General features: G+C 33.6%; 1 protein-coding gene and 1 long non-coding RNA gene across 6 annotated transcripts; both read right to left on the minus strand.

The window, feature by feature from the left end:
• Positions 1 to 448: 448 nt before the first annotated feature.
• LOC108487373 (pentatricopeptide repeat-containing protein At1g52620) lies at positions 449 to 5962 on the minus strand. Of its 5 annotated transcripts, XM_053019728.1 has the most exons (4): positions 2906 to 5962; positions 2059 to 2202; positions 1054 to 1625; positions 449 to 969 (listed from the first exon to the last, which is right to left on the minus strand). In XM_053019728.1, exon 1 carries the CDS (start codon positions 5741 to 5743, stop codon positions 3290 to 3292), a length of 2454 nt encoding a protein of 817 aa, XP_052875688.1. In that variant the 5' UTR covers positions 5744 to 5962; the 3' UTR covers positions 449 to 969; positions 1054 to 1625; positions 2059 to 2202; positions 2906 to 3289. The 5 variants fall into 5 exon arrangements, 4 of the variants coding, with proteins under 4 accessions (XP_052875688.1, XP_017647184.1, XP_017647186.1 ...); XM_017791695.2 differs by having other exon boundaries at positions 449 to 1625; XR_008271757.1 differs by lacking the exon at positions 2059 to 2202 and having other exon boundaries at positions 449 to 1625; positions 5512 to 5644.
• Positions 5963 to 8097: 2135 nt separating this feature from the next.
• Positions 8098 to 10869, minus strand: LOC128281705 (uncharacterized). The gene is made up of 2 exons (XR_008271965.1): positions 10766 to 10869; positions 8098 to 8375 (listed from the first exon to the last, which is right to left on the minus strand). It is a non-coding gene; the product is annotated as an uncharacterized LOC128281705 (long non-coding RNA).
• Positions 10870 to 14808: the final 3939 nt, after the last annotated feature.

Here is a 14808-nt window from a genome sequence, read left to right on the forward strand (position 1 = left end):
CGTACCAATCTCCCTATACTATTTTGGTCACTACACTGTTTTGTGTAAAAAAGAGCCCTACACCTACAAATTGATTTAAAATTATTTAAACAAAATTCCAAAACTCTAAAATTAATTTTGATCTATTTTCTATAATTTTATAAAAAAGTTTTATTATTTATTTCCTAAATAAAATATAGGTTTTTGTCCTAATAGAGTCTCTCGTTCATACTGGCCAACGGGACAGGTGAGGGCTATTTCATTCAAAAATATATATTTGTGCGAATCAAATGAGGATTAATTTAATTTATAGTAAAGGAAAAAATAATTGAGAGAAATAAAATAATGTTTTAAAAATAATGAAAATAAAAAATTAAATTAATACATAAAACTATTAAACTAACATACAAATTTGGAACTATACAAGAAGGTAAATACAAATGATATTTGCCCTAAATTAATGATCAAATTTAATAACGATTAAAAATAATTGTTAAATTTCAAATTTCTTTTCAAAACAAATATGCAAAACATTTTTTACATATACCAAACAATAAAATATACGAATTTAAGATTGTTTGCTTGCTTACTTGGCATAAACAACTTCAAAAATAAAAATAATCTCATAATATTATATTACTTCATCATCAATTAAAATAATTTTCTATCTCTCTTCGATGCCATTGTTGTTTGAATATGATTCAATATTGCCTTTTGAAAAAACATTATTTTAATGCTTCATTCTTTTTTTATATAATTCTAACTCATTGTTGCTAACGGTCTCTATTTTTTACCAATAATTGACTGCACCTTAGACATATATACACCAAGTAGAGAAAATGTACCCCCTGATGCATTTATTTATGTCACTCTGGTTGATGGGTTCATCAGGGATGGTGATCTTCATGAGGCAAAAGAACTCTTTGATATCATGATTGGAGAAGGCATGGATCCTGGTGTTGTGGGATATAATGCCATGATTAAGGGTTTCTGCAAATTTAGAAAGATGAAGGAAGCATTATTATGCCTCACTAGAATGATAAAAGCACATCTTACCCAGATCAGTTCACTTACTCTACTATTATAGATGGTTACATACAGCAGCATGACATAGGTAGTGCCCTAAGGATGTTTAGACAGATGGTGAAAAGACAACGCAAGCCCAATGTGGTAACGTACACCTCCCTAATCAATGGATTTTGTCGAAATGGAGATTTCGTACGGCTGAAAAAACTTTTAAAGAGATGCAATCTTGTGGTTTGGAACCTAATGTAATCACATACACTATACCTATTGGGAGTTTTTTCAAGGAAGGTAAACTGGCAAAAGCAGTCTTCTATTTTGAGTTGATGCTATCTAACAAGTGCATTCCTAATGAGGTTACTTTCAATTATATAAACAGTCCAGGTGCAGTTCTGGATAATCAGTCCTTGGAGAAGAGATCTCTTTTTCTTGAATCCTATAATATGATCATATCTAATGAATTGGTTCAAAGAGCTGCTGTTTATGACTCTATCCTCCTCTGCCTTTGCCATTGTGAATTTTCATCTTTGACTCAGGTGGATTAGAAACTAAGTTTCTGCCCAAAGCCGCACGGTTTGCTAGGCTTAAGTTGTAGCCCCATGACACTAGCTTCTGCCTGAAAACTACATGCAAACAACACGTTAGAAGTGTGATTCTTTCACTGCTTGACAAAAATATCAGAAACTTAAGCAATCACTATTTGAAGCTATTGCATAAAAAGATGGAACTCACACGGGAGATGATATGTAGTTATCTTCGTTACATAAACCAACATTGATGTTGTTTACAAGTAATGCAATTACTATTTTCTGCTCTAAGATGTAATATGGGCTATTTTCTGGGACACTTGTCTGAGAAAGAACCCGATATTCAAAACAAATTTTAACCTACACTTTGATATTTGTATAGTATGTGATAATAGCTTTTTATGCTAGTAAATGATTGTTTTTTCTAAGATATTCAATCTCTAAAAATCAGAAGTCCTTAAATCTTCATATATTTGATAACCAAAGAGCAAAGCAATTGGTAATTTCCCGAGGGGGATATTAGACCTACCCAAATGAAAAATCCATATACATTTATCAAAACAATTTGTTAGGTTCTAAGTTCAGCAAAAGAGCCTTCTCTTCATGAGTCACACAGGATCCAGCCAAGCTCTTAGTTTAGCTTGCTATTTAAAACATTTTAACAAATTAACACCTGAAAAAGAAGAGGAACCTTCTTAACTTACAATCCCAAAACTGAAACTATCAAAAAAAGAAAGATCAGCAATTTGTTGAATGCCATCACACACTGCCCAATGCAGAGTTATACATACACAAAGGACTTTTGATGAATTGTTTTGATAATCACATATTGTCCATGCAGTATTATCAACTATATATAAATCAATCTCGACAATCACACAAGAAAGTTGGTGTTTAATATATTGGTTGATCAACCCAAACTATATTTATCAAAATGTGATGAGAAAATGTAGCCATATATTGCAAATCGAAAATCCTCTATGCAAGTTGTAAGGCAGCCAAGAAAACCCATGCATCTTATGGTAGTATATATGGTAAAAGTTCTCTTATCATATATCAGGTAAAAACATTTTTGCTCCTACAATAGACTAATCAAATCCTTTGACAAATAAAACCAAGAACTTAAACCAGGTTCTTTCGTAATCAAAGCCCCACAGGATATATAAGGTTAAACATATTGATTTAAAATGTATACCCAATAAAATAGATTCATATCATACATAGCTGTCAGCTCATCAACTACTTGAAAAATCAGATTTCTATCATGTACATGGATGGATTAGCCTGCTGCTTAACTCACTCAGCAGTGAAAGAAACTAGTTACAGACACTTTCTAGATTACACTCATATTAAGAGTCAAATGATGAAACTCATACCTCCAACTCATTTCTTCCTCAGAATCTGTCACTAAAAACAATGGCGTTGACAGAATGCAATTATGGTGGACCTAGATGCACAAGCACCATTACTGAGATTAGCCCAGAAATTGTCAGTATCCATCCTATGCTTCCAACAAAAATAGAAACTGAAGAAGACTAAATTGCCTGATTTACACCACTCCATTATTTGTTGTTTTTGAGCTAAAATGAATTGTTAAGGTCTGCAAAGAAAATGTTCGCCATATACTTGTTGAGTTATTTGGTGAAAGCAGCAGTTAACCACCCACCCTACTCATTCAAGATCAATTCACCTGTTAAATCAACCAAATATTATTTTCATATAGTAAAACCAGATGATGTGTTTTACTTTGGGTATTTCCTCTATTTTGCAGATACTTTGAGATCTTCCCTTTGGTTTTCATAGCTGCACCGTTTAATCAAGTCCTGCAAAATTAGCGATGCCTCAGAAGTTATTCCGCAAGGCAGACATTGGATCAAAAGTTCTGAGTACTTCAAAGCAATTTGAAGTCCCTGTTCATTTAAATCAACAGAAATTACGTTCCTCCACTCCTTTGATTGTCCCTCCAAACAAATGCCATGTAGAAAGGCAGCGGAAGAGACAGGGTCAGAGAGGAAGCCCTTGTTCATCAGCCTATCTTTCAATTGCAAAGCAATTCTAGTCATTCCATTTTGGCAAAGGCAGAGGAGGATAGAGTTATAAACAGCAGCTCTTTGAACCAATCCATCAGATATGATCATATTATAAGATTCAAGAAAAAGAGATCTCTTCTCCAAACACTGATTATCCAGAACTGCACCTGGACTGTTTGTGAAGCCATTTACAATATAATTGAAAGTAACCTCATTAGGAATGCACTTGTTAGATAGCATCAACTCAAAATAGAGGACTGCTTTTGCCAGTTTACCTTCCTTGCAAAAACTCCCAATAAGTATAGTGTATGTGACTACATTAGGTTCCAAACCACAAGATTGCATCTCTTTAAAAGCTTTTTCAGCCGTAATGAAATCTCCATTTCTACAAAACCCATTGATTAGGGAGGTGTACGTTACCACATTGGGCTTGCATTGTCTTTTCACCATCTGTCCAAACGTCCTTAGGGCACCACCTATGTCATGCTGCTTTATGTAACCGTCTATAATAGTAGAGTAAGTGAACTGATCTGGGGTAAGATGTGCTTCCATCATTCTAGTGACGCATAATAATGCTTCCTTCATCTTTCCAAATTTGCAGAAACCCTTAATCATGGCATTATATCCCACAACACCAAGATCCATGCCTTCTCCAATCATGACATCAAAGAGTTCTTTTGCCTCATGGAGATCACCATCCCTGATGAACCCATCAACCAGAGTGGCATAAATAAATGCATCAGGGGGTACATTTTGGTCAAGCATCTCTCTGAGGAGGACTTTAGCAGCAGAAAGTTTTCCTTTCTTGCAAAGTCCATTCATCAAAACATTATATATACCAGCATCAGGCAAAACTCCCCTTTCTAACATCCTGTGTCGAATTGTTAATGCAGCATCCACCTCTCCCATTGCAACAAGTCCATGGACAAGAGATCCAAAAGCGACTACATCAGGTTTATGTCCCCTCTCTGACATTTCAATAAGCAAATCTAGTGCCACAAGATATTCCCCTATTTTACAATAGCATTGTATCAAAGGGGTAAAACTAATTTTATTCAGTGTCAACCCCTTCTTCTTTGCCTGTTCCAGTAGCTGACCTGCTTTCTGAACCTTCCCATCCTTACATAAACCACCAATCAAAGTGTTATATGTAACAATATCAGGTTCACATCCACTCTTAATCATCTGCTTTATAGTGTCTTTCACATTAACCTCAAAACCATGCTTAAATCGAGCATCAAGGATGGTATTATGAACTTGAGTATTAACAGAGACACCCATTTCTTTCATTTCTTTCAAAAGCTTGTCTATTGCATCAAAATCCCCTTTCTTACAAAACCCGTTTATCATGGCTCCGTAAGTCTTCAAGGTAGGCAAAAATCCCTTCATTTTCATATTCTTAAAAAGTTCATTAGCCTTTTCAACATCACCTTTAGCAGAATACCCATCAATTAATGTATTATAAAAAACAACATCTGGAACACACCTTTTCCCCCACATATGCTCAATCAATTTTTTACCTTCCTCAACCTTCCCTATGCTACATAAACCCTTCACCATTATACTGACACTATAATTATCCACACAACCATCTCTTACAACCATTTCATCGAACACTTTACGGGCGATCTTAACTTTTTTTAACTTCACAAGTATATTAAGCAACGAATTACAAGCAATCAGATTAGGAACACAGTCATGAATCTTAAGCACAGAATAGAACAGTTCAAGAGCTTTATCAACAAAGCTATAATCCGCATAAACACGAATAAGAAAGCTTAAAGCTTCAAGCGTAGGTTTTGTTTCTTCCATTTTCATATTCTCCAGCGCAGTATCGATCTCGGAAAATAGTTTAAACCTCGCTAGGAGCTTTAAAAATGAAGAATAAGCCAACCCATTGAAGGGAAAATGCAGAGTTTCTTGTTTAGAAACCCAATTAAAGAACTTTATACCTAATTCTACGTCATGTATTTGATCAAACACGTAATGGGCAATCTCCGAAACGCGGGTTTCTTCGTCGCAAAAACGGGTTTGAAGGGAATCCGGCCATTGCTGGTGGGTTTTGAGGATTTGAATGGTTTCATTGATGAGGTTTTTGACATGGGGAGGGACGCGCAACGGTGAAAGAGAAGTGCTCTTTGGAGTGTGGAGAGGTTTGATACGAGAGAGAATGGCTTTAGACATGACGAGTAAAAGAAAGAAAGTTGAAAGAAGAAAAGAGATTGGAGGTGACTAAGGATTTAATCATTTCGGGTTAAAATTCTAATGAACTCTGTAAATAATGCTCATTTATACTTGGCATACACAATCTATGCTCCAAATATCAGCTCAATTAACCGCGTTGTTAGCAAAAAACTTATTTATATCTAATATATAAAAAAATACAAATTTGGAAAAGTTTAAACAGACAGGGTATTCTTAGTTTTCATCATACTATTATATTGAAATCTAAAAAAGCTATAACATTTAATTTGAAATTATTAATTAAAAATTATGTAAAATAAAATATGTGATAATTATACATTTAAAAGTTTATAATTTAACAAAAATTGTAATAATTACATATTTAAAATAATTATACTTTAGTTTATAATTATTTTTTTAAAGTTTTGTAAACAAAGCTTTACTAATTTTAGAATAAAATTATTACTTGAATAGAACTCTAAGTATAGAATATAAAAATTATGATAATTATAATTTAATTTACAATTATTAATTAAAAATAATTAAAATTATTATAAAAATAAAGTTGTGCTAATTTTATTTATGTAAAATAGAATTATTAATTAAATAAAACTCTAAACATATTAATTATCACTTGATTAATATTTTAGTTATATAACAATTAAAATTTAACTTAGTTTTATAGCATTCAAAGAAGAGTTAAGTATATTCAATTAAGTAGTATCCACAAAATTTATTGATCTATCGTAATTTGATACATCAAAATAAGCTCTTTTAACACTTAAAAATGTGTTCTTTTAAGTGTTTCATGACTTTATGTAGTACTTTTTGGTAACTATTGGATATTACCTTATAATTTAGTTTTTATGCATTTTTAGTACTTTTTGAAAGCAAAATGGCAAAATAGCATCATTGTAAGTTTAACGGTTACATCAAGATTGTGCAGGAAAGGGTTAAGGTGAAAACTTGAAGAAAAGTTGTCACTATGGTCAAGGTCGCAACACCAAGGATCTGGTGTTGCGACACCAGAGCCTTCCATCATCACAATGACTTAAACTTCAACAAAATTACACTATAAGTGGATTGTTTTTGAAGTTGCAACAAGGGAATGATGTTGCGACATTAGCCTTTAAGATCGCAACATTGAGCCTTCAAGGTCACGACATTGTGGGCAATCACAATATTATAAGAGTCCAAGTCGTCTAAGGGTGCAAGTCGTGACATTAGAAAACATGGTTGCGACATTGAAGCTGCCAAACATCCTTGGGAGCAAACTGTTGAGGATGTTGCGACATTGAAGCGTGACAAGAACAATTCTACATGAGTACTTTTTAGTCTAACTAAGCTTAGGTCAACTGTTAAACAGGGGTATTTTTATCCATTTTAGGTCAAAATATGTTAGACTATTTAAGTCACCTTAAGACATATTTTGAGGAGGCTTTTCATTAGGCAATTTTTAGGTTTATTTGTTTCACTTTTCGTTAAGAACTTTTTCAGTACTTTTAGTCTTTTGCACTCAAAAGGTATAGGTACCTTTGCATGTTTTGAGTTTTACAACAAGATTTAATAAAATTTAGTATTATTTCGTTAATCCAAAATTATAACTTTATAATTGAGGTTGTGGAATTTCAAGTTTGCTCTTTATTTCGTCAATCAATTGATGACTTCATTGCAATTTTCTAAGCATTTCTAAATCATTTTATTTTCGTGTGATTTAATTGTTTAAATTAATATGAAAATGAATGGGTTGGTAATTTTGATGATAGGCATGAACTAAAATCTCTTGTAGTTGATTAATTGAAATGTCAAATAATAATTTAATTTTTAGGGACTAAGTTGTAAGATTTGGACTTAATCCAATAACTTAGAAACCTAGAATTGACGACTCAAAAGGAATACTTAGATAAGTGAGATTGGGAGGAGATTTTATTGAACATGTATTCGATTGTCCCTATTTAGCCCGTGTGGCCAACACTTAGGCTATTTTCCAAGCCTTCATGTTACCCATAATCCCTTACAGCTTTATGCACATCAAAATCACAAATCATGGCATCATTTTAGTGATTAAACACCCCTTAGTAAGACACATTCATAATATTGACATGTCCCGTTACATGTAATGCACCTACTCATAAAATACCAAGTCTAGATTCATTAACTCACATTCATAAGACTCGTCATTTTGGTGACCACTTTTACCATTATGTTAAGTTACCAACTTACCCCTCGAGCACTCATATTTAACCATCGTCATGTTGTTTTTATAACATACAATTACTACATAACTATGATCACCTCAAATGGTCATAGAGCATACATCCAACACACATGTCATATAACCAACCATGCATGGCAACCAAACATAATCACATCATAAACATTGGACATAACATGAATAGCTAGAGTTACAAACCGTAATCAATATGAGCCACATCCCATGGAAATATACATATAACTTAATATAAGCCAATACATTTGGCTAAAATCATGATAACACATACCATAAAACTAAATCCCTATACATGCCACTCACTTGAAAATTGCTAACATACGCTTCATTATCCCAAAGGTAATGACTTGATAGTGTGATGCTGGCTTTGACAATCTCCAACCCCGAGCTAACCTGTCAAAGCTAAAAGAAATGGAAATAAGGGAGTAAGCTTCACGCTTAATAAGTCCATATAAAAAGAATAAGCAATTTATCAATATGCTTCCACCAATTCTTACAACATGTTCTCAAGGTAATACTCTCATAATTGTCTTTTTACCTATGTTCAGGTCAAGCTTTTTTCTCGAGTCACAGTCACTAAATTATTCATATCAAGAGCTACAGAACCCCAAATTAAGATTTACAAATTTTACTTGAAACTACACTCACATAACTTCTTACCATAAAATTTTCAGAATTTTTAGTCTAACCAATAAGTAATTTTGAATCTTTAAAGTTACCCCTTTCTCGCTATTTGATAGTTCCGACCCCCTCTTTACTAAAAATTAATTATCTCATAATACGGAACTGGGATAATGTTCCCATCTATTTCTCTTGAAAATAGACTCATCAAGGATTCTAAGCATATAAATTATAACCCATAATTATTTTTGTAAAATTTTCAATGATTTTCTCAAATCAGAACAGGGGATTTCGAAATCATTCTGACTCTGTCTCACAACAATTCAAATATTTCATAATATGAAAATTCTTTGATTATACCGTTTCTTTTATGTGAAACTAGACTAATTAAACTTTAATTTCATATTTTATTCAGTCTCTAACTCAATTTTCCACAATTTTTTGGTGGATTTTCAAAGTCGGACTGCTGCTGCTGTCCAAAACTATTTTAGTGTAAATTAATGATACTAAGTTTATCACACTTTATTAATTCATTTTCACCACATTGGTAAAAATACATGTTTATACATCATAAGTATAGACCTATAATCATAAGGTCATCACAAAATCATTCTCATAGGCATGATTTACCTATTTACATCCTCACCAAATGTGCATCATAAACCGAAATCATTTCTCATGAGTTTGGCATACATACCTGTGTTACTCAACATACTCATATACTTATTCATATTCATTCCTTATTAATCATACAACATGAATTGAATTCACATCTTATCAATTTAATGTAAGTACCTGTACCACTCACAACATAGCCATAAGCTCTATCATTTCGATATAAATCATACACCTCCCGTTGAACCATTTGGAATACTACAAGATATTCAATAGCCCCAAACATGGGATAAGATGTCGACGCCATTTCCCAAACATGGTCTTACACTGGCTAACACATCAAAGTCGATGCCATGTCCCAGACAGGTCTTACACTGACTTTCATATATCAAAGCCAATGCCATGTCCCAGACAGGTCTTACACTGGCTCTCATCTATCGGTGTCGATGCCATGTCCCAGACAGGTCTTACACTGAAACACAACAAGTTGACGCCATGTCCCAGACAGGTCTTACACTAGCTTGTAATCTCGAGGCCCGATGCATGTCCTAGAAATGTCTTACACTAGCTCTCGTCTCAATGCCGATGCATGTTCCAGACATGTCTTACACTGGCTTGTATATCTCGAGGCCGATGCATGTCCAAGACATGTCTTACACTGGCTCTCATAATGTGGTCAATGCATGTCCCAGACATGTCTTACACTAGCACACATATCACCCAATGTCATGGCATGAATATCCAAATCTATTCCTCATGTTCAACCGGAAGTCTTTATTATATAAAATTCTCATTCACAATGCAAATCAACAATTCATACTATACTAATCATATGATACATGATAACATTGAATTTTGCATTATTTACGTACAACTTACTTGTTTCAATGAAATGTCATATTCCATCAACATATAATTAAATATAATCATAGCAAAATATATTTCAAGTATATTAACAATAACAAGGACAACATGTTTATTTAGTCGCACGGACTTACATCGAATGCAATTTCGGCTAATTACTTAATTTTAGTCCATAACCTCGTACTTTCCTATTTAAGCCAAAATCTCTATTTTTCTTGATCTAACATGATGAAATTCACTCATTTAATCATTACATTAATTAAAACATTCTATAATTCATAATTTGGCAAAATGACCGTTTTGCCCTTAGACTTTACAAGAATTACGATTTTGCCCTTAGGCTCGTAAATCGATTTTTATTGAATTTCCTCATTTACCAAGCCTAGACGAATTCTTTTTATAACTATAGCAACTTATAGTTTCAATTATTTCACACATTTACAACCTATTTTACAACTTTACAAAATAGCCCTTTTTAGGTGCTTTCATGCAAACTTCTTTCACAAAAGTTGTTTTTACATAAACAAGACTCATTTTCTTCCATAAAAAATTCAGAAAACCACATGAATACTCTCATGGAAAAACCCTAGACTTTCAACCATTTTGCAAAATAGTCCCCTCATTAGCTAGATTATGCTACAAGGGTCTCAAAAGTATAAAAATTATCAAGAAAGGCCATCAAAATCACTTACTTGCAAGGGTGAAGAGTGGCTGATGTTTTTGAGCTTTCAAAACCCCCTCTTTGCTGGTATTTTCGGTGGATGAAGAAGAAAGATGAAAAGATGACAACTTTTTTCCTTTTTGTTTTATTTTAATACCAAATAAGTCACCTATTACCCACCAATTTTGACTTTTCAATTTCTTTATCTCTATGGCCGGCCAAGTCTTTTCCTAAAAGTCTATTTGCTCTTTAAAGACTCCTATTTATGGTTCTCTAGCTATTTAACACATTAAGCTTGCAAAATAAAACTTTTTCCCTTTATGTGATTTAGTCCTTTTTCTCAATTAAGCTCACAATCACTAAAATTAATTCGCTAAAATTAATTCATCAAAATTTTCATGTACTTATATAATAATGTTAAGACATATAAAATAATATGAAAAATAATTTCTCAGGCCTCAGAATAGTGGTTCCAAAACCACTGTTCCAACTAGGCCCAAAATCGGGCTGTTATAGTCCAGCTACTGATTATGGAAATACGACAAATAAGATGAGTTCTGATCGTGTATGGTAGTAGGAGTTTACGTAGTTTTAGAATTTCTTGAGCATGCCTACGATGCTTCAACATTGTAAAACATAAGGACTGGTGCATAGATAAAAAGAAAATGTTTGACAAAGTAGTATTCGCCCAAAAGCACTTTTAACGTATAGAACGGGCGAAATCTAATATGGACATAAGAGGATAAAGGTTCTATATTATGTTTTTAGGATAGAATGAGTAGAAATTATGGTTAAGTGAAATGACTTCTAAGGTACAACCTTACGACAGCGATACAGTATACACTGTAACTGTGGTTCCGTGTTAGTTAAGTTATAAAATAAGTTGGTTAAGTAGAAACTAGACGTAAACTTGCATAGTTATAAAAGAAATATATATTCAATTAAGTTTCTCGAGAGTTTAAGACCTTGATAAGACAATTCAGTAATAAGGTTATAGGTTATATAAATTGATATGCTGGATAGGGTAAGGAAGTCATTCTTCACTCTTCTAACATTATTGTTTGGAGAGGCAGGAAGAGGGATTTCTTCCTGCTAAGATTGAGATCCTGGACTCCACTAGTAATTTCTTCATGACAAGGTAAGGTTTATAGACCTCCCTGTTAAGAAAACATAACTTTAGAGGAGTACTTGGAGAAAATAAGACCCATACGGGTTTGTAAGTTGAAGAAAGGTTAGGGGTTAACAGATAAGTCTTAATGAGATTTTTTTATTCCATTAAGCAATAGTTGCTGCGATACCAAGTCAACTAATGAAACTAGAGTTAAATTTTCTATTCGTAACCACTAGGTGAGTTTCTAGACTGACTCTTACGTGTAAGTTAGTATTCTAGATACTACTGTGCCTAGTGACCCAAGTATGAAACTTAAACTAACAAAACATGACTCTATGACTCTAATAAGAACAAAAGTATATGCATGTAAAAAATGTCTGAAAGCATGATTGTGTCTTTCATGAATAAGTCTGTTAAGTATGAGTCTGTATAAAGTGTCTGTGTCTGTCTCTAAAGTCATTTAAATGGGTCCTTCGGGACTAAAAACATGAATCTCTTAAAGGAAAAGTCCATGGAACTCTAAAGACCATATAGTATAAGACCATGGCTGGGTCATAGCATCATACGAAATATGTAAAGGATGGTTAAGTGAGTACCAGCGATGAGGGACAAACCTCACGACGGTAAGTTTAGGCAAATCTCTATCGTCAAAAACATCAACTTCTATATAAGTAAGGCTTTGTAGCTATCTCTGTTAAAAGGAAGCCTTTGTTTTTATTTCTATTAAAGGAATATATTTGTGGCAAATCTTTGATAAGGAATACCTTTGTGGTAATCTATAAGGAAATGCCTTTGTGGTGCAACCTAAAGAAGTGCCTTTATGGCAGTTTTTGTAAGAATACCTTCGTGGCTGTTTATATTAGAAGGAAGCTTTTGTGGCAACCTTTGTCAAAGGACACTTTCATGGTGAGACTCTGAAAGGAACGCCTCTGTGACTATCTTTGGAAGGGAACACCTTTGTGGCATAATATGAAAAACAGTTCTCATGATGACCATCTAAAGACAACGCCTATGGGCGGGCTCTGAATGAGTGACGAACATGGTATTCTGAGAATTAGCAAGTGTGGATTAGCCTTAAAGGAAAATCCAATACAGAAGGTTATAGAGAAGTTTGTACAATCGGTAGGGACAAAGTTGTGAACGAGAAAATGAAGAAATCCTTTAATAAGGGCTCAAGTAAAATAGGGTTTCCTTGTTAAGTTTTTTCGAACTTACCCCTTCATGTTTTACATCTTAGGTAAAGGAAACGTCAGGAGGAACAATGCCAAGGTTGCGCCAAAGGAGTGGCGAAGTGGACACTTATGCATACAGAGATAGGGGTGGCATAAGCATGTCAAAGAAAAGTTTTTGTACAAGTCTCAAAATTTTGTTTATAAGCCTTAAGATGATTGAGTTGTGTTGGCCAAATAATCTAACTCAGTAATATTACTTAGAGACTAAATAAGTGGGACAATATAAACAAATGTAATGAATAATTACTTTTGCAAGTTTTGTATACATTGTTCACCTAAACGCAGCTCTGTTGGGTAGTATTACTAAAAAGATGTATTTCTTTAAAATATTGTATCTTAAGCATGTATAAGTTTGTAATAATAATGTAACACCTAAGATCTGGATCCAGTGAATCAGATCGGGTTGAGGGTGTTACAGATTTTTTCCAGCATTATCAAATTCTTGTTCAAATCTAAAAGTTTTGATCTCTTGATCAAATCTTTGATTCTATGAGCAAGATGCTTTCTTAAGTCCGTAAATAGATTTAAGAAGTTTGCAAACTTTATATTCGTTTCCTTTAGCTATTTATCTAGTGGGTTGCATCATATAGATGCTCCTTTCAAGATTGCAGTTCAAAAACATTATTTTTACATCCATCTTCTAGATCTCTTAACTGAGAGCCACTATAATGAATAATAATATGTAGATTGACTTGAGCATGGCAATCGAAGAGAAGGTTTCCACGTAATCAATATCTTTTTTCTTGAGTATACCCCTTTGCTACAAGTCTGACCTTATAAGTTTCAACTTTTCCATCCACATTTCTTTTCTTCTTGTAAATCCGCTTACACCTTATGGATTTTATCCCTTCCTGTAAGTCTAAAAATTCCCACACTGAATTGAGTTTCATAAAATCCATCTTAGCTTTCTTAACTATTTCTTAGAGCTTAAAATCAACATTTTGCATCACTTTGTCAAATGTGAGTGAGTCATTATCTTTATGTTCGGTAGACTTAGTGTTAAAAAGACTTCTGCCGGACTACAAAAACTCAAGTTTATGAGAGACCCTCCCATTACTATGAAACTTCCTACGTTGTTGATCGTTTACAGTTCTACTATTAAGAGTTGAATTCGGAATTATTATTGTAGGGTTTTGTGTATTTCCCGAAAGTTCATCGAATACTTCTTTACTTCAAGGTTTAAATTTGTTCATGTAACTTTCCTCTAGGAAGGTAACATGAGTCGACACTATAACTGTTTGCTTTTTTGAGTTATAAAACAAATCGCTTTTCGTTCCTTTAGGATAGCCAACATATATGCACAATTCTGTTAGTGAATCCAACTTCCTCTCATCTTTGTTCAATACGTGGGTTATCCACCACAATTCATTATGGCAAGTTAGAGTCTTTTCGGCACTTAACGAGCTTATTTTCTAGTTGTTTTAGATTATTTTGTTACGTTTTTCATTTTAGTAGTTTATGTTTAATTTTAGTAAAATAAGTGTTTTTGTGCATATTTTGGCTATGGAATGACCTAACAGGCCAAGGGAAAGACTAACATGTCGATCTAGTGTACAGGGCATTGCTTTCAGGCAAAGAATACGAAGGACAACAATAGTGTCGCGACACATGCATGTGGTGCCGCAACACCGCATTTCGAAGCGAATAAAGTCACCCATGAAGTACAATGTCACGACATTGGAGTGACAGAATGCAAAAATAAGTCAAGGGTGTTTTGGACTGCACCACATC

The sequence above is a fragment of the Gossypium arboreum genome, chromosome 10 (genome assembly GCF_025698485.1).
Source record: "Gossypium arboreum isolate Shixiya-1 chromosome 10, ASM2569848v2, whole genome shotgun sequence".
In the NCBI taxonomy this organism is placed as follows: domain Eukaryota; kingdom Viridiplantae; phylum Streptophyta; class Magnoliopsida; order Malvales; family Malvaceae; genus Gossypium; species Gossypium arboreum.

Excerpts from the sequence above, each read along its gene's own strand:
- LOC108487373 (XM_017791697.2), bottom strand. The coding sequence starts at position 5,743 with ATGTCTAAAGCCATTCTCTCTCGTATCAAACCTCTCCACACTCCAAAG.